A 26,488-nucleotide genomic window follows, 5' to 3' on the forward strand; every position below is an offset into this window, starting at 1 on the left:
ATTTTTTTTGGAAATCGACCTGGTTGATGCAGTGCATTACTACATTCAAAGGTGTGCCTTGCTCTGGCAGTTAAGTAGGTTCTATGGCTGTAGATATGCTTTCCCCTAGCTTAGTGTTTCACTGCAGCTGCAAATGTGTAAAGATTTGTGAGCAGATAGCGGAGTAGGAGGATTGAAGTTGTTCTATAACTCAGACCATTCACAGCTCTGTCAATTATCAGCTTGTGATCACGTGTTTTTTTATTTTATTTTGCATGCACCTCTCTAATTCAGTGTCAGTAGGAGCTCAGTACCTGTCATCCGCACTGCCCGATGTAGAGAGGCACTTTAGGATATGGCAGAAAGAAAACCTACAGGTGTACTTGCTCTTCACATTGTTTGCCTCGTGTGTGGTTCTAGCCTTTCCTGGGTGAGAAATTGGTTAATTATGTTAAGATACTGTTGTATGATAACATAAAACTTAGTTTTAATACACCTGCAAATCAATAACATTTACATTTTTATTCTCTTTTTTTTAGCCCACAACAAAAATATTAGGTAAGTGATTTTTTTTTAAAAGCAAGACACGGACTACGCTGATTATTGTCACTTTTCTGTCTGTTTCTTTACATTTGTATGTTCATACCCACTTATATAGACTATGATGTGGACGGTGGACGAGACCTTGACATTTTTGACATCAACGAAGGTAGGCAGAAAGAAGGAAAGAACACACTTTGTCCTTGTGTTTCCAGATTGTTATTTAAGAAACCATTGTAAACCAATTTTCTTTGTGCTTGGTCTCCACAGAAGCAGGGTTGAATCTTGTAGAGGGAGACATTGTGCTTGATGAGGTATGTTAATTTAACTGCTTTTAATTTTCACTGGCACAAATGATTTTTGTGGAATAAAACTTAACCTCTACTCATTATGTTGTTCTTATCTTTGGGATTGCTTTGATTGACTGCCACAGAGACAAACTCGAAATTCCATTATAGGGGATGAGTACAGGTGGCCAAAGACTATTCCTTACTACATGGAAGATGACTTAGGTAAGAGTGCCTGTTTGAACCTGTTAGAAAAAGTTTGTGTAAGCTCCCAGAATTCAGTTCACTTTGAAAATGTTCCTACATGTTAATGCTGTGTTTTCTGAGAAAAATCGATGGATTTATACAACATATTCAACTATATTAGTCTTGTGGTAAGCAGTGGTGGGAAGTACCCAACTAGAAGTGCAATACTTAAGTACATTTTTGAGGTACTTCTACTTGCCTTGAATATTTTCATTTTATATTTATTTTTCAGATTAAGTTATACATATAAAATATATTCATCATCATCATTTTTATAAATTTAACTACCTAACACTATATAGTTAGCAGTTATATTAGCTCCAACTTGAACAACCATAAAATACTGCTTACATGTTAAGTCAAGTCAAGTCAAGTCAACTTTATTGTCAAGTATGCCTAACAGCACGACTACGAGCATAGAATTAAATCCTTGACCGGTGCCAACAGGCAATAAAAAAAAAAATAGTATTCATGGTCTTTCATAATAGAAAAAGACATTAGAAAAACAATCAACAAGACATAAGTAAACAATCAACATTTAGCATCAATAATGATAAATTAATTCATTAATTCATTAATGCATCAATAATAATGATTAAATTATATAATAATATAGGGGTCACAGGGCTCCAAATAATACAAACTTTTACTTTTGATACTTTAAGTTAATTTTGTTGCTAAAACTTTTGCACCTGCAGGACTTTTACTTGTAATTGAGTAGTATATCTATAGTGTGGTACAGTATAAAGAAATGCTAAATTATAAGAAAGACTGCAATTGTTCCTGTAAAAAGAAGGCTGGGAGACATATTTTTTCATATTTGATTGACCATCTCTGCAGAGATCAATGCAAAAGGTGTGATTCTGAAGGCCTTTGAGCAGTACCGGCTCAAGACCTGCATCGACTTCAAGCCTTGGAGTGGAGAAGCAAACTACATTTCCATCTTTAAAGGAGGCGGGTAGGGCAAACATTTTAATGATCTGTTTAGCAAGATATCCTGCACTTTCTCAATAATTAATTCCTTATGTATTATCTGTTTATGTATTTGTTTTGTTTTATATCAAAGTAATAGTGTTTTTCCCCCTAAAAGCTGTTTTTCCTCTGTGGGAAACCGACGAGTTGGGAAGCAGAGATTATCAATAGGGAGCAACTGTGACCGCATTGCCACCATCGAACATGAGTTCCTTCATGCTCTGGGTTTCTGGCATGAACAGTCCAGGGCAGACCGTGATGATTATGTCAGAATCATGTGGGACCGCATCTCAGAGGGTACTGAACCTCTCACTGTTACTACTCCACCAACTAAATTATAATGAATTAACCCTAACACTGCCTATTCATGCAAAATAAGCATGTCATATAATTTATCCTTATATGACATGCTTATTACTCCTTATTACTATTTTGCCTGCATATGATTCTAATGTTATGATCTTGAGAAGGAGTGTAAAATTTCATAAAATGTACATTCTAATGATCAGAAAAATCACTTCAGTTCATGTAGTTCAAGAGGTTTGTTATGTAGGAGTTGAAGGAGAGCACTTCATGCAGCAGCTTATTGCTTGTGTGATAGAGGTGTCCTAACGAACACATAGATAGACAAAAGACAGATAAGCAAAATTCCTTATCAGCACATCAAGGAATATCAGACTTTGTATCTTAGCTGCATTGACCTACGCTCTGTTCAAATTAATAAATCAAATCCATTTTTAAAGTCTGTGACTTAAGAACACTGATGTGTCAGCAATCTTTTGTCAGGTCTTAAAACAACTATCAGCTGCTGATAAGAAACTTTTATGAATGATCTCTGATATACATCTTTTTGAATGCCTTGTCTACAGGTAAAGAGCACAACTTTAACACATATGATGACACCACCTCCAGCTCTTTGGGAGTACCGTACGACTACGGTTCCATGATGCACTACAGTAAAAATGCCTTCCGCAATGGCACTGAGCCCACCATCGTCACCAAGATCCCAGCTTTCAGTGACGTCATTGGCCAGCGTATGGAGTTCAGTGACAGTGACCTGCTCAAGCTGCACCGCCTCTATAACTGCAGTAAGAGTCAACAACCAACACATATTGCAATGTTTTATTATCTGTGCAAGAAGTGTCAGCTTCCAACAACAGAATTATTACACATAATTCTTATTATTAAAGTTGATATCAGCTGTCCAATAGAGGGTTTATCATCTAAATTCTTGCCACATGGAAATATGTGGATAAGCAAAACAGTCTTCTTACTGCGCAATTAATCAGTTTATGACAGATCAAAGTCCTTCACCTGTATACTTGTCTGCTTACGAAATGTCTTCTAGCCCAGGGCGCTACGTTCCTGGACTCATGTGACTTTGAACGTGAGAACATCTGTGGTATGATCCAGGGACAAGGGGATAGGGCAGACTGGCTTAGGGTCTCTAAAGCTGCAGGACGGCCCGACACTGATTACTCCAACATGGGCAAATGCACAGGTGAGATTGATCTCGCAGGAATATACATGACATGTAGTACAGATGTGTCTGCATTAAAGGATTAGTTCACTTCTTTTTGTCTGTCTAAAACAACACAAAGTTTTTCGGTCACTCCATACTGTCTGTGAAAAAAACAACAAATGCAATTCTGATGTAGATAGACAAATTTCAGTCCTTGTCCTGTGTAGAATATATTCCAATGGTCAACCAAAGCTGCAGCAGAGTGTTAGACAAATCAAGTAGGTATCTTCTAAAGTTACAGGATTTTAAGTATGCAATTTCCACATCATCTCCCCACTAAAACTTAGCTAGAAAAAAAAAAACGTCCAGCAAAACATAGTGAGGGAATTTCAAACTAAAAGACCCTAATTTTGGAAAATACCCACTTGATTGTTAAACTTAGAACGATGAAGCCTTACTGAACTTTACTACTGATTGCATTTCAAAACAAGGACCTCTTCACAGCCAGTAAGGACAGGATTAACACTTACAGTGACCACAGATTGACCCATATAACCTTCTCTCTAATCATTTACTGTGCACAGTGCATTGAAATAATGCCTAGGTATTGAGATTAGTAATCAAGTGAAGTTCTGATCTTTAGGCTCAGGGTATTTCATGCACTTCAGCACTGGCACAGCCAACACTGGGGATATGGCTCTGCTGGAAAGCAGGCTCCTTTACCCCAAAAGAGGATACCAGTGTCTGCAGTTCTTCTTCTACAACAGTGCCGGCCCCAGCGACACACTGAAGATCTATGTCCGGGAGTATGACAAAGCTAACCCTAATGGAAAACTGCGCTTTATAAAGACCATAGATGGTAAATATTACTAAATTCTACTAAAACTCAAAACCTCTAACAATTTTGTTGGTGAAATCTGGTCATTGTGATCTTGCTATTCAATAGATTCCATGTTTTTACCTCATGTGCTGTAACAGGACCCCCTGAGGAGCTGTGGCAACTGCACCACGTGAGTCTAGACGTCAAAACAAAGTTCCGCGTCGTCTTTCAAGGGACCAAAGAAGGTTCTGGGCCCTCGACAGGGGGACTGTCTCTGGATGACATCAACCTTTCTGAGACAACCTGCCCAGAGTTTATATGGCGTGTGAAAAACTTCAGTCATGTTATGGACAACACCCCAATGAACACATCTATCTTCAGCCCCCCATTCACCTCTAAGGAGGGTTATACCTTCCAAATGGAGCTGTATCCCAGCGGTAAGGCGGGCTACCCCGGTGAGCTGTCAGCCTATGCACATCTGGTGGCCCGTGCAGGGGACACTGGACAGAAATGGCCATGCCCCTGGAAACAGATGACCATGATGCTGATGGACCAGCATCCACACATCCAAAAGCGTATGTCCAACCAGCGCAGTGTCACCACTGACCCCAACATGAAGGCAACAGGTTAAAATTAATTGTTCATAAAAACAAATCATGAAAATACTGTCTTAATGTAATGCTATATTTATAGACCCTTTCAAAATCCTTTAAAACAGGCTCTGACCAGTTTTTCTGGGACGACCCTCGCAAGGTGGGCGTTGAGGTCACACACACAGATGGGTCCAAGTATTTCCGAGGGCCAGGCGCCGGCACTGCAGTGTATCTCACACACCTCAGAGCCAAGAGCAGGGACTTTATAAAGGGAGGAGACGCCATCTTTCTTCTCACCATGGAGGGTAAAAGCACCAGATTATAGTATAAACACAACACATTTAACATGAAAACATTATGTGTGTCCAAAGATAACACAGATATGAAGATATAAAGGGAAGAAATGTACTGCCCTAAAAGCTAACCATTTACATCCATGGCACATCCAATCGTTCCCTGTTCACTTCATGTTCTTCCATGATCCTCCACTTGGATTCACTTCAGAGCTTTCTCATTTGCTGTTCCTCTTTAGATGTATCTCATCTGACAGTGACCCAGCCTCTACCTTCCCCAACCCCATCAAGCCCCCCAACAGCCTCCCCACAGACTGGCACCACTGCACCCTCTGATCTCTGTCTCAACGTCCAATGTCAGAATGATGGAGTCTGCATGGTGGATGAAGGGAGGGCTTCTTGCAGGTGTGTGCTTTCTGACTGCACTCACTAAACTGCACATGTAACAATCAGTGAGCCTTTATGGGTTTGGGATATATGCTTATTCACTTTCTAGCCAAGAGTTAGATGAGAAGATTGAAATCACTGTCATGTCTGTATGTAAAATACAAAGCTACTGCTCACAGCCGGTTTGCTTAGAGTTGCAGGAAACACTTCGGCTTGTATAACCAGTATATACACATTTGATAAATGATTTATAACACACTACAACAAAGTTGTAAGCAGATAGAAGGACAATAAAACAGTTGTAATTATATAAAATATGTCTTCATAGGATAAGGTCTAATTGTTAAATACCATACATTAATAAATACTTACCAATATAATTAATTCTGCCAATAACTACATGTTAGTAACAAGTGTTATGAAGAATTTATTAAATGTTTATCTACTGTTCATAAATAATAAATGGTGAGGTTTAAGTGAAATGTTTTTTAAGGTAAGATGACGGCCTGCTGGTGGTAGCTTTATGATTAATGAATTAATCCAATGGTTAAATATTACAAAGGTTTGTTTTGCTGGTGAGTATATCAAACATCTCATACTCAAGAACTGCACTTCATCTAGATGAAGCCTCATAAAAGCTTCTGTATCAGTTCAGTAGCATATCATTTATCATTACATCTTAGGTTGAGTTATTCTCATATTTACCTCTCTATACATTCTGTATGGTAATACCGTCTTGTCTGATTATTTTCTTGCATTCTCATACTTTCTCTGTGCTCTCCAGGTGTGTGGTGGGCGATGACTGGTGGTACTATGGGAACAGCTGTCAGTACAAGGGCTCCACCAATGATAAAACTACCCTTGCACTTGCCTCTTCTCTGTCTGTGCTGGGAGTAATGCTGGTGATAACAGCAGTCAGCGTCGTCTGCGTGAAGAAGAAGTATAAGAAGCGAGGAAACGACAACAGCGTTGTCATGGCAAACATGAATGCCAGTTGAATGTTTATGCTAAATGGCAGGCTTGTATAGATTTATGGCTTTTAGTGCTCAAAGGTAAACTGTAGATCATAACACTATACGAGATTGCCCCCTTCTGGTCATTCAATGTAAAAACAGTAAAGAAAATAGAATATTGTGAATAAATTGTTTTTCAATTCTGAAATCTCATGAGAACATTTGAATCATTATTACATTATTGCATTCATTATTAAAAAACAAATCCCAGACAGCATGACTTATATTCACAAATTTAAAATTTATTATACCAAAGACAGGAACATCTGTGTTGTCTCTTTTCCATGTGGATATATTTGTTTGTATTACTGAACTTGACACAGTCATGCCGGTGATAACAGTTACTGTAAGAGGGAGGTGGGACTAATATTAAGTGTGAGTGTGCATGTGTATATGTGTGCGAGTATGTATGTGTGTGTGTGTGTGTGTATGTGCATGCATGCAAGTGTGCATGCAAAGATCTGTCTATTAGTGTTCATTAGATACAGTGATGACTACAGGACATCACAATCGAACAAAGTGGAGCAAACCATAGCAACTCTGTGTAGTTATATTGCATGGAATGTTGGGGATTCTGACCAGCAATTGCACATATAGTTTTGTATTTGTGTGTGTGCGTGTGTGTGTGTGTGTCATATTTGTAGGTCTACATTGTAAGATAAAGGGGGGCGGGGGTGACACCTCCATAACAGCAAACTCTTGGTGAACCTAACATCCTCCGCACAACTAAATCCTTCACCGACACACAGGTACGCAGTTCCTTTAAAAAGCATCAGTATACAACATTTCTCTTATTTACAATCATTGGAAAAAAATCACCATTTCTCTCAGAGAAGATTAGTAAAAGTGACTGAGTCACCATAAAGAGTATGCAACTCCTAGGAGTTAGTATTTAAAATTTCTACAAAAAAGTTCTATGCCATTTTACAGGCCAAGAGCCATGATTTACTGAAGAAATACAGTATTTTAAGTGCCCTATCTACAACAGTTAAGTGTGGTATTACTGGTGTACCATTTGACATAGTTCACTGATAATAAAAAGATTATGTGTCTCTGTTTTTAAAAAGTTCTTTCAGCAACTTCACTGCTTTCACATTAAAAGATATGGTAAGTTCTTACAAAACAAACAAACAAACCATGGAATTGTTACCCATATTAACAAGTGTTGTGGTGAGCTAATGCTATTGCAAAGAGACTAGTGTTGATTACATACTCAGCTGGTTGTCTAATGTAAAAACGATGCTCCACAGTCTGTGAGAAGGGCACAACCATGGACACCAAGAGCTATGTCCACAGGCTATTCAAGAGGGTTGAGTATCATTAAAGGGCTCATTTGCTTGTTTCATTCTATGAGTTGCTTGGGTAAAAATGTGTGGAGCAGGTTACAGTGCATGGTTCTTCAATGATGAGGCTGTGTAGAGTGAAGAAGGCTGTTTAGAAAAAGTATGATCAAACTTTTTCATGTGCATTTCACAGCCTCATTTGTTTGTGTCCATAATGAGAAAAAGATCAATGGTAGGCTTCTGTGCATGCTGCAGCTGGGCGGGAGATGAGGCTGTAGTTGGTGCTGCTGCTGTTCAGAGAGGGGTGTCGTAGTAGTCCGTGGGCTGATCGGTCCCAGGCGGCTTCTGCTGTTTCTGCTGATGCTGCTTCATAATTTCTTTCACCTCCTCCTCCAGCTCAGGCGGGATGATGAACTGGTCGTCTGGGTCAGGCTGGGCTGGAGCTGTGAAGTAACCCCCGGACTTCTTAGAGGGAGCGTCAGCAGCCACCTCAATGAGGTTGTGACTCTTTTCCTGGCGTGCAACTGACCCATTAACCCTCCTCTTGCCTGCCAACTTTCCTCCATCCCCGCCTCCTGCTCCGACTCCCTGCCACGACTCGTCTCTCTCCAGCCCGTTCTCAGCCTCACCAAGGCTCATGTCAACGCCTTCCTCCAGGGGCTCTGGGGTGCATGGTGGCGGAGGAGGCGGAGGAAGAGTCAGCAGGGCCCGCTCCTGGTTGGAGGATGTGGGTAATAATGTCTGGGGCGACGAGGAGGAGGAGGAGGACTCTGCTTTGAGGCAGTGGACGTCCGCCTCTACTTCCACACGGCTCCCATTAGAGAAAACACCAGCGATGGGCTCCTCATCTTCGCTGTCTAGCCCGTTGTCAGACAGGGCACTGGAGAAGGTGGCACTAGACAGTTGTCTCTGGAAAGAGCCTGCTAAGCAGGCAGGATGGAGAGCACAGCAGCTGCGGGCAGAGGGCAGCTCTGAACCAGGGAACAGGTACTGGCAGGGCTGGGTGGCTGTGTGGGCCTGCTGGTGCTGCAGGGACAGCGAGTGGGCTTGATGGTGCAAGTGGAGGTGAGGATGGTGGTGCTGCTCGTGCAGCAGCACCAAGGAGCTCTGTGGCGGCTCATCAGACGAGGCTGTGGAGCCCACCTCGCTGCTCATCTCGCTCGTACTGATCTCGCTGCTAATTTCACTGCAGGAAGAAGGTGGCACAGGGAGGGAGCCATCTGAGGGTCGCTCCTTGATGGCAGAGGACGATGGGGGATAGGGGCCCAAGCCGGGGCTAGGCGGTGGCTGCGGAGGCTCAGAACAGCAGCAGGAGCAGCAGTCTTCACTCACACTGAGCTGGACCACAACGGCGCTGAGGCTGTCCGTGCAGCCGTAGCCCTGCGCCAGTGTGCACAGCTTCTTAGCAGCAGCAAGGCCATCGGGGACATTTCGAACAGCCTCCACAGCCTCCGTGGGAGACACAGCATCCCACAAGCCCCGGCTACCCAGAATGAAGAATTCATCCTGGGGGGTGAGAGTGACCGTCTGCACATAGGGACAAGGGATGACGGATGGGTAAAGGAAGGAGTAGCCCATGATTCGTGTAGAATCTGTCACGCCATTCACCTTGTTGTCCTGTGGAAAAGAGCATAAACATCAATAGAGTGCTCATGCAGTGCACATTTAAAATTCCATTTACATTAATGTACATGGGATACTTTCAAGGATCTCTACCTCAGTGATGATTGCCCTGTGCTGCCTGATCCTGCGGTATTCCTCCTCAAGCCCCACATTGTGAAGCAGTGACAGCGACAACGGCTTTCCATCGCGGCACAGGATAGCCTGGCACTTGCCCACGTTAGCAGCTGTGAGTGTGAAGCAGCCACTGGGGTCGGTGGGGTCATGGCGAATGTGACACAGTGCCGCCGAGCCACCCAGTTTCTGCCCTGCAGTTCCAAGTTTTCTGTGGTGGCAAAAGAAGAAGGCCCAGGGTGATTTCAAAATTCTAGTCACCAATTAATCGGGCAGATTTGTGCTAGAGACTGAAATGTGCAACATATTATGGATGATTTGCAACAAAAGCGGAAGGTTGATAGAAATGTTGTGCACCTTTGCATGACGAGGAAGGTGTTGGTCATGTAGTCCTCTTCGCTCTTGGTCTTGTGTAGTTCTTCAGCCAACACGTCATTCATTGTGCATTGCAAAAGGTAGGGCACTTCGACATTCCTGTCCCCATCAAACACACCGTACAGAGCCTCACGACTCCCGCAGAAACTGTTCACCGAAAGGGCCGCGACACACAGTCTGAACAGAAGACAAAAGAAAGCCGTAACATTATTGAGGAATGTAGTCATTGAGGAAACAATAAGGGCTTCAAAGACATAATAACTCCCCTTTTCACATATTGATCAAACTACTCCACACACTAATAACTACAGAGACAATGCCTTTGTTTTCGATTTGCTGAACTTTAAAGCAGAACCTCCCTCATCAAAGCAGTCATGCCTATTCAACATCACTTACGTACAGTATATGGAAATGTGGACATAATATGAGTGATTGCTAGAATCTCTTCTTTAGCACACAAGTGTTGAATTGGCACTTTAGCCAATACAGAGATGTTTTGGCATGAGAGTATACATGATTCATGTTTTCAATAAGCGTCGTTTCAATATTTCCTTCATTTGAGTCATCTGGCTTTAACAATGCACATTCTCATGAAGTTTGGATTAGCGATGCTTCACTGGACAACTGTGTTGGTGGTTGTTATTTCATCATTGACTGAATTGAACTCACTTGTTCTTGACGCCTGAGGCCTCTGTGTAACCATGACTCCACACAGCAGGCCCACCAGATGTCTCATTCGCCGAAAAGGTTGGAGGCGGATCAATACGGAAGCAGCGAATATTACTGAAAAACAACAAAACATGAAAAAGATGAAAATCACTGCATCATGTAGAGAAAGATACATGAGGGTATTTACTAAAAGGTGGTTTCTATGATAGAAGTTTAGATAACTTTAGATTTTTCTAACAAGAAAAACAGTATATAAATGATAATTACATTTAAAAACACTGGCAGAGGAAATATTAAGCATGAATAAAGAATACATTTCCTGTGCAAAATGTAGGTTATGGTCATAGTCAGATCTACACGCAGAACTGCACTGTAACTAAAGCAAAAAGACCTAGAGGGAAATAATGACATACTTAAGCTGCTCGAGGGTCTTGTGGTCCAGGTTGAGACGGGGGTTTCCAGTTAGGTCGAGCTCCTGAAGCTTGGGGGGCAGATTCTCTGGTAGAGTGATCTCACTTAGCTCATTGCAGCTCAGATCCACACACTGACAACGGAGGAAAAAAATGTGTATAATCGCAAACACGCACATACAGTATGAGCTTTTCACACATGTACTGTAGATAAAGATGCACAGAGATGTGCTGTTACTACTGTCTTACTTTCATCTCCATCAGCTGCATGACCTCAGGGAAGACCTCGATAGAGTTGGAGTGGGCGATGAGTGTGTGCATTCGCCGGCAATTCATGATGGTGGTGGGAACAGTCTTCAGCATGTTTCCACTCAGGTCCACCTCCTCCAGCTCCTCCAACTTGGCCATTTTACTGAAGAACGAGAGGAAAGAATTGGGTGTGTTGAGCACATAAAATGAGGGTTTACTGATTTGTTGAACGACAGAAGATTAATCAACAATTCAATTATTTGTTAAGGAAAATATTCTACGGTTCCAGCATCCCAAATGTGCAGATTTGGTGTCTATTTTAATGTTTTCAATTTTCGTAGCTGAATATAGCTGATATACTGTTTCGTATATGTGTATATTTGTTGGTTAATAAGCACAGACATTCCAGAGATACAGTTTGTTTGAGGTATTATAAGATATTATATTTCAACTGCAAAATATCCCGCTCAGTACAGATCTTAATCACACTCCTGTAACACTGATCCCTTCATTTCTTTTAAACGATAAAGAACAGTGAGTTAGCCCTAATGTAAAATACAGGTGAGTGAGTAGAGAGAAGAGCAAATGGCTGTAAGTTCTTTACCTAGCCGGGAAGGTCTGGAGATGATTGTAGGCCATGTGCAGAACACGAAGGTGTGTGTGCCCCGTTAGCATGGGTACACACTTATCTGTCAGCCGGTTGTTGGTCAGGTAGAGTTCCTGCAGGATGCTGTGGCTCTCCTCTGATAGGCTGGATGGCGGCAGGTGCTCCAGCTTATTGGCTGATGCATTTACGCACCGTAGGCTGAAAATACAAATTAAAGTACAGACTCATATTTGTGCTCCTTCAGACTGGAATTTGAAAAATAGCAATGAGTCACTTTAATTACAAACTTCTACATGACTTTCTACTTCTATGACCCCCATTAAAAAAACCTCTCCTGGTTGTTTTTTATTTCCCTGTCATCCTTGCCCTTGAATGTCTTGTCCTTGATTAAAATCCTATTCATAATTTCTGTCCTTCGTCTTCATACACCTGCATTTTACCATACGCTTAATCTTCTTGTCAGGTGTCTGGTGCATTATCTGTTAAAAAAAACAAATCACTTCCAGCTGATGATTAATGCTACCTGTCAGATTTGAGGAACAGGTTGCAGGGCAGCTCCACCAGTTGATTGTGCTGTACGTCTAAAACCTCCAGCAGAGGGCGCTCCACCCTTTCAGGCAGCTTCTGCAACTGGTTATGTCCTGCACTCAGCTTCCTCAGACCGTTGCTGCATAACAACCTGCGGCACAAAGAATAAACAGATGATTGGGTCAGTACTACAACATTAAGGATAAACATATAGACTTATGGAACTGACAGTGATGTATACATCTACAGATGTACAGATAGATAGATAGGTAGATGAGCAGATAGTGATGTGGCTGACACGATTCCACACAACAGGCTTGTAGACAAGTAGACTGTAATTAAAGTTCTGTAGGCTGAAACAGTCATGGAAATGAGGATAGTGCACCCCCATTCTTTCCTGAGGATGGGGGCGAGGATGAGCATGTGAAAAGAGAAAATAGCAGCGCCTCTAGTGGAGCCTGCAGCTCGAATTCATCATTTTGACACTTATTGGGTAAAAAATAAATCTGCAGACAATGAGGGAAAAGAGAGAGAGAAAGAGGGAAAAGAAAAGAGAGAAGCAGAGGGAGTCAGGTTGACAGAACCAAGACAGAGAGAAGAGGAGGAAGTGAGCAGCATCTGAATTGACCTTCTAAAAGGCTATATAAAGAGGAAGAGAATGGACGAAGGCTGTGGAGGTTACAGGCTATCTGTGTGATTTATGAGGCTCTATGGGGGATAGATGACTGGCCGGCAAAAGGAGCAGAGAGAATAATGCAGCACTGTACTCCATTTACAGGCTTACAGACACATTTGCTGAGGGAGAGAGACTCACCGCGCCGGGAGCTCAGTGATGAGGTTGTGGCTCACGTCCAGAACTTCTAGTTTCTTAGCTTCACACAGCCAGTCTGGCAAGGACTCCATATGGTTCCTACAGGAGGAGATGGGGTGATGATGATGATAAATTATGTTCAGTTTGTAAAGCGGGATACCCAATATGGAATCTAATGTACCAGGATATTGCATGAATTTGAATTCCCAACAGTCTTGCTCTACAAAAGACGTGGCAGCAACTTCTGGTTGAAAATGGTTTTGTTTTACTTCCATATTTTGTAATATATCAGATTATCAGATACACTTTCAAGTAACTGAAGTCTCAGACAAAAAAAGCGAATGATAATTGCAACTCTAAAGAGATTATCTCGAGCTTGGCACTCTCTCAAGCCTAAAAGTGGAAATAAGACTCAAAAATAAAAATATTTTCAAACAGATTCAGCACTTAAAATCAAAGTAGTGCCTTTTTATTGTCCACAGAGAAGCACAGGCTAGTACAGTAGCCTATATTTGACTCGACAGTCAATGGTGAAAGGTCAGGGCTGACACAGTTAAAGAATGACAGCCCTCTAACATCAACTCTGACATGTCAGCACACTTTCAAAGATCCCTTTACAAGGTTTTTTGGCTATGCAAGTTTTTTAAAGCTAATTTTCATATTTCTAGGACAGAGAGGATGTACTGTAAATGAGCTACATTTACAAAATGCTTTTTCCATTTATAGCTACATTCTTTTTTGTCTGTGTGTGTACTATGTGGGATTTTTCTCACCTCGAGATGTCCATGTAACTAAGATTGGAGGGCACAGGACTGACATCCAGTTGTTGTAGCTCTGTAGGGAGAGATTCAAACACATTAACCTACAGCAAGGACAGACACGGTCTATTACAAAAGCAGGTAGATGGGAAATGGAGCATTTGGGAGGGAGGGGTGGGTTGTGGCGATGACAAGTTAGAGAGGGATGATGGAGAGGGACAATGAGACTACAGCGCTGATGAGAAAAATGAATGCATGTAGAGAGAGGAGTATGGGAGGAAATGAAGTTATATGGATAAAAGAAAGGATTGAGGTAAGATGTGTTCAGAGAAACAGATTCATATGAGGGATTACAGTTTAGAAACCAGTGAGGTGATGGTGACTTGAGAAGAAAGGGAGATATGTCTTTTTTAACCAAACATGATTGCCCTCGCAGAGAACATGAATTCCTGCGTGGCAGAACCCACCGTTGTTAGAGGCGTAGATGCCTTTAAGGAAGCAACCCTTGGCTTTGAGGCTGACGATGCTGTTCCTCTCACAGTGAAGCACCTCAAGTCTGGGGAAGACTGAGGCGTCCAGGTCCGTCAGCCTGTTATCCCTCACATCCAGCTGGGTCACGTGCCTCAGCAGGTCAGGCTCATCTGGCACCATGCTGGAGATCTTATTCAACCTGACAGAGGGAGCAGGGAGGAGGCAAAGGTTCAGCTCCAATTGGATCAGGTTGAACTGCGCAGGCTGTGGCCTTTCTTTGCAAGGCAGGGAACATGCCTGAGGTGATGGCTGAAATATTGTGAGGCTTCTTCAGTTCTGTATAGTACTCAGTTGTTATTTGCACAACATTGATGGAAGTGTTTTTTGATTTACAGATTAATAATGTTTGTTACACTTAAAGTGTGTCACCTACTTGACATACAATACAGTAATAAACTATATTATTCTGTTCCATGAACAAATACCATCATTTGGTTTACTTTATTCAAGATAAATCACACAATTGTTTGTCTTGATTGACAGGCGTAGACTTTGTGGCGAAAAGAAGAAAATTAGGAAGTGAAACTGTAATAAAAAAATGCTGTTGTGAAATAAAAAAGACATTTTGAAATACAAACTACTGGGATGAAATTAGACTGTTGTGCCATAAACTCTGAAATAACATTTCATAACACTGAGCTGAGATTTATTATTTATTTTACAATTGCTGTCGATCAACTCATCTAGAGTTGAACTAGTTGAATAATCCATCAGTCGTTCGACAACACGTTTGCCAATAAAATAATCAGTTTAAATAATTTTTCATGGAAAATTTCTCAATACTTGCAGGTTATGATAGCCAACTCATAACTTCGGGTTTAGAATTGTTGTTTGCACAAAACAAGTATTTTAAAGAAGTCATCTTTGCCCATTGGATCTTGTAGCATGTTATAGACTATAGGATTAATCAGTGAATCTCATTAATTGATAATGAAATTAGCTGCAGGCCTAAACTCATCGATTCATTGACTAATTGTTTCAGCACTTGGCTGGACAAGTGGAAATAAAGTGGAAATAAGTCAACAGAAGCAAACAGCTTGACAAAGGACTGAGAACACATCCTCATCAGAGATACCAAGTTATCCTTGTCCAAACAGATGAGAATGCTGGAAAATGTACTGACCTTGCCTAAGAAAAGTCACAATTAGTGAAGTATTAACTGGGGAAAATACTGCAAGTCACTCCAGCTCTGTGCTTTAGCAAACAATGGGAAGACACCTGATAGAGCCACTACAGGCCAATCATTTCCTGATTGCGTGCTGTCTGGCTGGCTGCTAGTGTTTTGGCTTCCGCTTAGTGTTTTTGTTTCTATCATTGGTGGGATAACACGTGTCATGGAGTACATTGCTGTCGACAAGCATGACTGAAGGAGGACTTAACGTGATGCTTGTTCTTGAAAAAGTTGTCGAATTTCAATCACTAAATCCCTGTATCATAGAATCCTAATCATGTTTTATTTTAAATAGTTACAATAATCTGCCTACACTGCCGTACCTTAGATCGATGTGTTTGACACGGAGCAGTCGGAAATTCTGCAGGGTGAGCGTTTCTAGGTTGTTTCCAGCCATGCACAGCTTCTCCATGGAGGCCATCTGCTCCAGCACCTGGGGCACGTGGTTGAACTGGTTGAAGGAAAGGCCCACGTAACTCAGCCTCTGGAGGGAACCCAGCTCAGTGGGCAGCTCATCGAGACTGTTGCCGTCCAACAAGAATGTCTGCAAACTGAGAGAGAGAGGGAGAGGAACACGGGATTAGAGGATTGACCCCATTCATGAAAACAGTGATTGGCAGGATGGCATTTGAACAAATAATTATCTTTATTTGCACAGATAGTGGAGCTCAGGATCAATTATATTGTGTCCAGCAGATGGCAGTAGCAGCACGAATGCTCTACTGGCCACTTCAGGAATTTACAGGCATACCAGATCATTCCTGCAGATTAACTTCTCATCCAACCCACATACCTGTATGTTAAGTTTCAAAATGAGCTTGTTTAAAGCACATACACTATCCATGTGCCAGTGTGGACACATGGATAGTGACCCAGCTACTAAATGACTCTTTTAATCTATGTACTCCTCTTTGTCACGGTGGGGTAAATTGTACCTAATAATGCACAAATGATCAAGTTTAAGATCCTCATTTCATTTGACATGTTTTTACATGACACTCCTTTAAGGAGTTTGTAAAAGGGCTTTTCCACAGGCAATGGGGCTGAAACTGGAGCTCGACCAAAACTCAAAACATTCTGAGCATTCCCTTGAGAAAAATACTGCTTTTCAGCCAGCAAAATCAGATTTGTTCCATCCTCTTGAAAATGTTGGCCTAGAAATAAAACAATCTGTGATTTGGGGGTATTTGGGTATTAACAATGTCACATTCATTTAAAAAATAGAATTCAGTGGTTCATCAAAGAGAGGTCAATGTTTTACTGCCAATAAAGTCCTCAAGACAAATGCGGGATTCAAACTGTCAAGCTTGCAAATTTACTTGCACAGACCATCAATTAAACAGACGAGGACCACAGCACCACAGATGATCTGTGCAAGTTGTGTTGTTGTTTGCTCACATGTTACTGAATATAGCAATGTACACCTTGGTGTTTGTTATGCCACGTGCTTGTTGCTAAGTAACTCGCACATTTGGCTATGTAAACTTTTAACACACCAACTGACAAAAATGTGGTTGGTTTGTGAAAAGGTTCACTGGTTTCCCAGCCCTGAGATGACACAAGTGCAAACAAGTGTCAGCTCAGGCTCAGCAGTAAAAACCTTGTGAAATAAGTGATAGAGTTGGATGATTATCAACATCGCCAGCTAATAGTAGGTAGATGTAAAGTTAACACTGAAAACAGAATCAATACCAGAATAACAAACAAAGCAAGAACACATATGGCTGAACTTTAGCTTCAGGTAGAGTTAGCCTCTGAGATTTTTAAAGATTTAGCAACATAAATAAGATTGTCATCACAGTATCCTTGCTTACTTGCTCATGGCTCCCACAGAGCTGGGGACAGAGGCCAGGTAGTTACAGCTGAGGTTGACCTCTGTCAGTGTGGGGATGTCACAGATGGCCAGGGGGAACTGACCAAGGTGGTTGTTGGACAGGTTGAGGCTGCGCAGACGAGAAAATCTGAAAAATAGACGATAAAAGTATTAATGACAAAATAGGAAATGGATGGAAGAGGATTAGCAAGTGATTGGAGATGTAGTTGCATCTTGTCAACATGAATACTGCAGGAAAGTAGAGGATATTCATAAATATATGAATGAATGGAGCAAAGTGTAGATCACACAGAATTTGTTTAAGAGAAAAACACACAGTTAGATTCAACACACCCATAAACATAGCCTTCCTTAGTAGTAGGGCTAAACCTCCACGTTTCATTGTTGAGCAAACAAGTGCAGCATTGACGTCTGTGTTGTTCATTCAAACACCAGTGACCAGTGGCATTTGCCGTGGTGTCCTATGGCAGAGCGGTGACCTTCAGAGGGGTTAGCCCTTCAGGGGGGGTGGAAGGGAGTCGGGGTCAACAAGGCAAAGCAGGGGAAAGGACTCTCTGGACTGTCTTTATTTATCCATCTACACACATACAGACGCACGCATGCAACCTGCTATCACCTCTCAAGTGCATGGAGAGAGCAGCTATGGCAAGCCGCAGACGGGCAGTGCGCCATATTAACACCGCAGGCTGGAGCAGCTGCTTAAACTGGCACTGCTCGATTTCCCTCCCCATGTACACACACGGGTTACACACACATGCACACAGTATATCACGGTGATGGAGAAAAAGGCAACAGAGACGCCGAGGCTATTGATTAGGGTGGCCAAGTAATTCTAGCTGACTCCTGCAGGCGGGGGGGGTGGGGGGTGTGTGGGAAAATGTCATTCCAACATTAAATCAACCTCTGCAATCTGCTGAGTAACGCTCACGCCCCCCCTTCTCAGAGTCTCTCCTTGTCTGTGTCATGCTGTCCCATCATGCCATTCTCTTATTTTATTTTTACTACAGTCCTTGTGTATTTAAAGCTGTACTAATCATTTTTATTAATAGTGGATGAAATGTCAAGGTGACGCTTAAACCGACAAGCCCACGGAGAATTATAATGCAAATATGTAGTTCCCCACAGATCTACAGAGCCCTTTGGCCCCTTTTAGCTCATTGTTTTGATTTTCCAACTCATAAGTCCACTCTCATCAACATCAATTCCCAGCCATGGCCGCTGGTTTCACGTAAGACATAGTTAGTTGGTAAACATAATGGAGCTTCTAGCAAGATAAAGAAATTTTTTAAAAGGACCAAAACTAAGGCAAAAATGTGAACACTGGACTTTAACCTATTAAACAGGTGGACAGATACAAGACTGCAAACTTCATAAGGTGATAATATGTTAAAGTTTCGTTTAGGTTACAACTGTTGCACTGCCAATGTGAGTTTAAAGCTGCTAATCAACATTTTCAATTAAATAATTGAAAAAAATCTGCTCTATGGAGCCTTTTAGCCTATTATCTCATTGTGTTGGTGTTCTGGTCAATCATTCCTTTTCTCAACCTTGTTTCTAGCTGTTGTAACAAACTGTTATTGTTCAGCTAAACAACCCACTGTACACTACGTGCCCAGTACCAAACAGCAGACAGACAAAGTTAGCAACTAGCTGGTGAATGTATTGGAGCATTAAATGAGCTGAAAAGACGCTGAGGAAGAGCAAACCAAAGTTAAAGAGAGAGTGAATATTGGACTTAATTAAGCAAATGCTTGAAAACGCTTTCACCACATCAACTTTATCGGGTGATAATATGTCAATATTGTGTTTTAGCTTCTTCTGATGCAGCTTTACACATCCTTTCACATGGCCTAAAATACCTTATTCATCTTTTTTTTTTATGTCTTTCTGCAACTATTCTGTCCAACTATTCTCCCCTCCCTTTCCTTCTGCCTTCATTTACCTTTTATGTCCTTCATAACTTGATAAACTATCATACATATGTAAATAAATAGGCTAAAGGTTCAATCATATGCATGGAACGTCAGATATTCCCCATAGAGAGCGGTGACCTATGTCTGGCAGTGAGATGCATGCTGGGATTAAAGTCCCATACCACAGAAAAAGAGCTAGTATCCCAGACAACTGATTATGCATATCTGATTGGCGAATCACCCACCAGTTAGTATTTGGCGAGAGAGAAAAGAGAGAGAAGGGGAGAGGCATGTGACAGGTTCACACATTCCATTCCTCTTGGAAAAATACAAAGCACTATGACCCCACGCTAGATGTCAGAGAAAGCCAGTGTTTATGCTGAAACAAAAACAGACTCTCACACAACTGTCCACACCAAAACACATACACCTACATTCATGGAGGCTGCACACAGAGTATTATTGTTCTTGACTCCAGCTCTTTTGATTTCAGTCTCTCAGGGGCAAAGAGAGTACTCGGGTAACTCCGCTACATGTTTCTGTCAAAACGCCGCTATTTTCAGCTAACTATTCATCTCTTTCTCATTACTGACCTCTTTTTCTGTCATGCTGGGTCAAATGCGGATGAGCCTACTTTGGTTTGGCAAAGCCACACGGATGTTATCCCGCTTGACCAGCAGGGGAGCTGCACATCACTCACTCTTTAAAAACTAGTTATTTCCATTGCATCGTGGTCTTTTTATTTAACGCCAGTCATTATTGTTAGGATTAAAAAAGAAAAAAAAGAAAAAAAGATGATTTAGAAAATGAAGAGCAACATTAAATCCTGACCTCCTACTCATTCATAATTCTCTCTCAGGAAAACACACAAGCATGTAAGATTATACGTGCACAGCCACACACAAACACCACACAAATACACTTTTGTGTCAGTGCAGTTATCTTAAAAAAATCAAAATAGACGCCATACTGTATCAAAACTTTTTATGCACTGACCCCAAATCTGTAGCCTGCAGCCACTTTTTTCTGTTTGTCTTTCTCTCTCCCTCTCCTCACATATACAGACACTCTATTCTTCAAACATTGCTAATTCATATTCAGATTCACACTATTTACTCAGTTAAATGGCAATAATCTTCTGACAGAAAGGCTGTGACAAGCGTGCACATGCACCACTGTGTATATGAATGCAAATACAAGCATACACACACACACACACACACACAACACACACACACACACACACACACGTCTTGGCTGTGGGCTTTAATCTGGGACCATGATAAGCACGCAGCAGATGGTGCCCACAGAGAGAGAACGTGAGGGAGTCCAGGCACATTAAAAGCTTCCCCGCAGACGCATCTACCCTTCTGGGCTCTGGGCTCGTTTGGCCAAGCCTGGTGCAGCATAGCCCTGGCTAGCCTCTTTGGTCCCTGTATGCCAATGGCCCCAGTCCTAGACTGCTCAGGTTCATGGCTTGCAAATTGCAGGCAAAAGCTAAAGCTGCCCAAACCAGCCAGCCATGACCTGCTGTGTCCAGTGAAGCCTCACTGTGTAAGTGTCTAAGTGTCTCGTCTCTCCCCACCTTGTACAATAAAGCCTAGCCCAGCTCCTGTTGTGCCCATATAATGCTACGCTTTGTTAAACCTCAAGTCTCATCTTGCTCAAGCCAGCCCATCCAATCCACCCTGAAACATCTCCTCGACCTGTAACGCCTCCTCAACTCCGTCCTCTCCCTTCTCATCTATCACTCCATCCTGTCTTATAGTTAATAGTTATGCCTCAGGTGTGTTTACTGTAGATTTGCTATGGCATTGTACCTCTGCAGCTGCTGCAGCCGCTGGTCTGCGGGCAGGAAGTTGTGTTTGAGGTTGAGGTGGGTGAGGTCCTGGCTGTAGAAGAGGTTAGGAGGAAGTTGCTCCAGGCTGCAGCAGGACAGATCTACCGAGTTGATTCTCTGGGACACCATCTAGATGGAGGTGGGGAGGTGTGGGGGGAGGAAAGTGAGACAAGAGCAGAGGTAACAGCGAGAAAGATAAACATGGAGTTAAACAGGATTATCTTACCACACAAGACTTTACTGGTTTACTGTGTGTGTGTGTGTGTGTGTGTGTAGCCTGCTGCTAAGGGGTCAAATGTCAAGCAATGGCCAATCTTCTTAGGATTAGAGAGTCAGGAAAAGTCGAGGGAAAGTCTAACAGGTTAGCAACCTAACAGCACACATTACATCATTGTGTAACACATAAAACAGTTAACATGTGATATTTGTTAGTTAAATTTACACAAACATACAAGCTGCATGGCAGCATAAATATCCGCCCCATCTTATAAGGAGAAACTCTACAGTCTGTGAGCTCGAGCTTTTCAGAGCGGAGTTAGCTAGAGGCTCAGCGGTCGTCACTGGGGCACGTGCTGCTTCTATCCAGGCTTCTATTCTGAGTGGCCCTCTGGGTGCTGGTGACATGCATGTCCCTGTTAATATTTAGAAAAAGAGGTTTTCTGGCTATGGCCTACTTGAGTTCAAATGAGAGAAAGGAGAGAAAGGCCATGAGTGGTGTTTATGTGTCTGAGTGCAACCAGAGACACTTATGTTACACACTACAGAATTGACAGCAGTGAAATATGTGCAGTATTCAATCCACTCAGCTCACACAGGCAGTGGGATCGCAGTGTCTGCACTGCCGTAATTTCATACTTCGACTTGCAGTCACGCATGTTCTGACATACAATGCTGCTGACCCGTAAGTAGCGCCCGGGAGCATATGCTTGTGTGCTCCGTTTTCTTTCTCTAACTCTCATGCGCACGCACACACAGTACCTTGGCAGCGTGTCTGTGCCAGCGCAGGTGCTCCGTGAAGCTGTCAAAGCTGACGTAGTAGGTTTGACTCTGAGGTCCCGCTGAGCTGAAGGCCAAGCAGTGATTGTGCTTCTTCACCTCCTCCACCTGCAACACGACACACGCAGGAGTGACATTACAGTCTGAAACATTGACATCTCTGACTGTAGAGTTAGAGTCATAAAATGAGAAACAGCTGACACATGGACGTCTCAATAGATCAGTTCTTATTTGAAACCACTTCCACTAAAGTAAATAAGATGCTTAACGGCTGCAGGGTATACATATTCAGTCAGTCAACCAGAAGCACACTCATGAAAATATGTAAGGCTCACATGATCACATAATGAACACATGTGCGTGACATGAGCATGGGTATGTGAAATTGCTTTTTTAGACACGCAGAGTCACACACACTCAAGCACATGGTCTCTGTGAATGAATGGCTGACTAGTTATGGAATAAACTCGCAGGCATACACACAAATACGCACATGCAGAGGCAGTGTATGGCTGAATGGTTGACTAGGGGTCATGTGTTGTGTGTGAAATGTTGATAAACTGGGCGTGGCTGGGTATGGAGATCCTTTTGTGTCAGGCAGACAGGCATAAAGGGCTTTTCAGGAGAGCGCTTGGAGCTTACTTAGTGGACTTGCCAAACACAGATCCATAAAGCAATAAACGGATAAAGGTCATTTTTAAGCAGGCGCTCGCAAAAGTACAAACAGAAATAATGATACTTGAATGCCATAGTGTTCCATTACACTAAGCATTATAGCATGATGTGACTCCAGATTAGAACTGGACAAAAACGTCCCTAGAGAACACTGAAACCTTCGGACTATTAAAAACCTGGCTTGCAACATTTCTGTTTGACCTTGAACAACGCACGAAGCATTACTAGATGTCACACAAAAGGACAAACTGTTGTTGAGGGTAAAATGTCATCAAGAACAAACTTCATTCCGCAGGGAGACATTTGCAGAGGGTAATAAGAGTGAGCTGTATCAGGCCACTCTCTGGTCATATGACATTATGAGTTTATGATCCAAAGAATAAATTACATAACATTACCATAAAAGCCCAGGATGAGAGAAAAAAAGAAGAAGAGATTGTTATGCCAGTCACGCCCTGTTCTGGTGTGATTTAGACGTACTTTTCCTCCAATGAGCGGCAGGATGTGCATCTTCCCCGTCTGGCTCTCCTTGATAGAAGAGACGATGAGGCAGGTGCCGCACAGGATGACCTGACGTCTGGTCCAGCGGTTGACCGGTAGCTGGAGCTTCCCTTTCCGAACGTTGTATGTTCCCGACAGTTGGACCCGCTCTGAGCTCTCGATGCTTTGGGGCTTCCCTAAAACAAAGAAAGAGGAAAAGTATAAGTATACCACCAATGAATACAATTCTATGTTTTAATTTATAGTAATAATTTTCCAGACAGGTACACAATGTCACTTAAAAATATTCAAAGTCAAAACCAAACAAGAGTGTCTACGGCCATGACATTAATTTGGCACAGTGGTCAGCATTGTAACAATGCTAATGTTTACCAGGTATATTGTTTATCATTGTATTAGACAAATGAGAAATATCCCCACAGTGGTTAGCAGGAGAGCTCTCACCACAATACCACCACAATGCTGGGTTAGCATAAGATCTACATTCAAAATTTACATTCAGTGCAGCGCTACATTAATAGAGTCTCAAATTCAGTACCAGGTGCACCTTTTCTAAATTATGCTCTTACAATTTCCGAGCCTCCTTTATTCAGTTTTGCCCATCTGTCTACGTCTACTCAATGCTCTGTTCCCTCGCTTCACAGCCAGCCTGCCAAACCTGACAGTCAGGCTTCTTATCAGGCGTTCTGTCAGCCAGGCTGTCTTATCGTTCTGTCTAAACATCCACCTGCTTTCTGTCTACCTCCACCTCCGCAAAAAAACCTCCCCGGGCTGACATGCTCTGTCCTCCCCCCCCTGTCGTTTCTCTTCTATCTGTCCGGCTGCCTGGCTTTCGGTTTCTCCATTCCATCTATGGTTTTGTGTTTTTTGCTCGCAGCATGTTTAACCTCACTGTTTTCCCATTCGGCCACGAGATTCATGGAAGTATTTCTTTCCGAGCGACAGATGGCCTTAGAAAATGTCTCACATCCTGTGGCCTACTGTAAACTAGCCACATCCATCTTGAACTGTCTCTTTCACACATATTTCACTTCACTACAAACACACAGGCTGAAAGCAGAGGAAGGGGTGGAGGTGAGTTAAAGAGAGGAAGAAAGAGTCAGTAGGGTAAGCAAGTGTGAACTTGCACACGCTCTCATGACGTTCAATAATTCAGGCCTTTCACGTGCAGACTGTAAGGCGCAGTACAGTACTGCTTTCATCCAACACACTCAGCAGAGTTTAATAACGCTCTGACCAGAGGTCGGATTATTTGAGCTGATGTGGCTAAACCTGAGGTCATGACCGTGCATACATTGTTTATTCTAATGATTGTCACAAACACATTCAACAATTCACCTTGTCAAAGTTTTATACAAACTAGCAATCATATTTTTTTCTTAAACCAGCACAACCGCTGAGCTCTGACCTTTCCTCTGTGCTACAAGCTAATCTTGTGTTCACAGCACAATCAATAGCTTAGTTTGCAAAAGGATATTTGCTTTGACTAAATGCTGAGTGTCTAGCATAACAACACTATTGTTAAATGTTGATCATGAGTCATGTTTGAATACCAGGGAGAGCTCTCTTGGTATGCTTAAACAGCATCCATAACTAGAGGGCATGCAGAAGAGCATGAGTGTGTGATCAACTGTACGTTGTGCAAAGATGCAGCTGTCTTACTAATTTAATTTTCTGAGAAAAAGTGAGAAAGCAAAGCTGTGGATTATAAAGTAACACGTTAGACACACTTCAGACCTTCCCAACAGCATGCATAAAATAATACTGCAATCTAGCATTCATATTATTCCATATGGAAGGGCAAACCCCAGAAATTACACTCAATATTTAGCAAAACAACAATAAAAAGTAACATCCATTTGTGTTTAAACCGCATTAACACAAGTGGGTGGTTCTGGGGGAATAGATATGTGTCTTACTCCTTTAAGTGAAGGACTATTTATAAACCTGCCTCAAGGCAATGCCAACTTAAATACGGCCCTACAATAGCAATTGCAGTTCACACTGTGCATGAAACTGTGAAGCTATCTATAATATACTGTATATGGCATTTTAAGTAGCATAAAAGAACACCTCTTTTTCATCATTTTCCACTGTGCTCTGGCAGTCTGCCTTGCTGCAATCAAAGTTCGAGATAAATATGAATACGTGTGTTTTAATGAGCTTTCAGGATATGAAAGACATCTGTAATATTATAAATTATTTGTTTCTTATGCTCTACTTAGCAGATATACAGTAGTTTCATTTGGCATTACATAATTAGAAAATTTACCCAAACATCTGAATAAAATAATAGTTAGATTTGCACTTTTTATTCATAATGCCTCACAGACATCCTTAGCCATTGTGATTACATGAAGTACAAATGCTTACTGTCCCTATCCTGTCCTAATATCTCTGTGCTTCACAAAAACAGTCAAAGAAAGACATGAAATAAAAATGATAGCACCTCCAAATTACAACTTCAAGGAGAAAATAACAAAACTGACGGTTACATTAAAAGAGCCATAAACATGTTCAGTGCTTTTTGAAGTGGTATCTAGGTTTTGTTTGAGATTTTGAAATGATACAAAACATAATCTATTTAAGTTTTTTTTAAGTAAGTGAAAGTCAATGGATGTTTTCTTTTGTCTTACTTTCACTGCACCCAAAACCTCCAAACTGTCTTTTATTCGTCCTGATCCCCTGTCCCTCCACTGTTGATCTCAACACTCATTTAACTGCACTCCAGAAACCAGTGGAGTGTGCAGGGACCGAACAAAACTGCAGGTTTATATCTCTCTCTAAAGGGCCATCATTATCGTCCACTCCACCTGAAATGCTATTAAATGACTGAGTATTTGTATTATTGTGAGTATGTGTACAGTGTGTGCTATAGTTGCTGGCTGGGAACAAAATGCTAAATGTTTTGCGGGATATTATTTTGGGGAAGTAGAGTGGAGGCCTAAAGAAAAGTTAGTTTTTTAACAACTTGTCCTGGGTCTTCATAGTTTCCTATTGAGAACTGTAAC

General features: G+C 41.9%; 2 protein-coding genes across 2 annotated transcripts in view; one reads left to right on the plus strand and one right to left on the minus strand.

The window, feature by feature from the left end:
- Positions 1-291: 291 nt before the first annotated feature.
- On the plus strand, positions 292-6,711 carry si:ch73-40a17.3 (meprin A subunit beta). The gene is made up of 14 exons (XM_035670796.1): positions 292-409; positions 519-537; positions 638-688; positions 790-833; positions 953-1,031; positions 1,893-2,010; positions 2,143-2,321; positions 2,894-3,112; positions 3,373-3,525; positions 4,130-4,345; positions 4,465-4,932; positions 5,025-5,204; positions 5,432-5,597; positions 6,364-6,711. Exons 1-14 carry the CDS (start codon positions 335-337, stop codon positions 6,575-6,577), a joined length of 2,181 nt encoding a protein of 726 aa, XP_035526689.1. The 5' UTR covers positions 292-334; the 3' UTR covers positions 6,578-6,711.
- Positions 6,712-6,809: 98 nt separating this feature from the next.
- phlpp1 (PH domain and leucine rich repeat protein phosphatase 1) overlaps positions 6,810-26,488 on the minus strand; it is a 42,607-nt gene continuing 22,928 nt past the window's right edge. Inside the window, exons 2-17 of the mRNA XM_035670797.1 lie at positions 23,457-23,653; positions 22,284-22,409; positions 21,286-21,434; positions 17,533-17,679; positions 16,042-16,269; positions 14,484-14,686; positions 14,032-14,092; positions 13,262-13,357; positions 12,443-12,598; positions 11,917-12,117; positions 11,313-11,475; positions 11,067-11,197; positions 10,654-10,767; positions 9,967-10,161; positions 9,592-9,820; positions 6,810-9,492 (exon numbers count right to left, since the gene is read on the minus strand). Coding sequence (XP_035526690.1) covers positions 8,170-9,492; positions 9,592-9,820; positions 9,967-10,161; positions 10,654-10,767; positions 11,067-11,197; positions 11,313-11,475; positions 11,917-12,117; positions 12,443-12,598; positions 13,262-13,357; positions 14,032-14,092; positions 14,484-14,686; positions 16,042-16,269; positions 17,533-17,679; positions 21,286-21,434; positions 22,284-22,409; positions 23,457-23,653 — 3,719 coding nt within the window. The 3' untranslated portion in view covers positions 6,810-8,169. The remainder of the gene's footprint in view (positions 9,493-9,591; positions 9,821-9,966; positions 10,162-10,653; positions 10,768-11,066; positions 11,198-11,312; positions 11,476-11,916; positions 12,118-12,442; positions 12,599-13,261; positions 13,358-14,031; positions 14,093-14,483; positions 14,687-16,041; positions 16,270-17,532; positions 17,680-21,285; positions 21,435-22,283; positions 22,410-23,456; positions 23,654-26,488) is intronic.

Source organism: Morone saxatilis, unplaced genomic scaffold (genome assembly GCF_004916995.1).
Source record: "Morone saxatilis isolate NCDOM2014 unplaced genomic scaffold, NCSU_SB_2.0 Contig23, whole genome shotgun sequence".
NCBI classification, from domain to species: Eukaryota; Metazoa; Chordata; class Actinopteri; family Moronidae; genus Morone; species Morone saxatilis.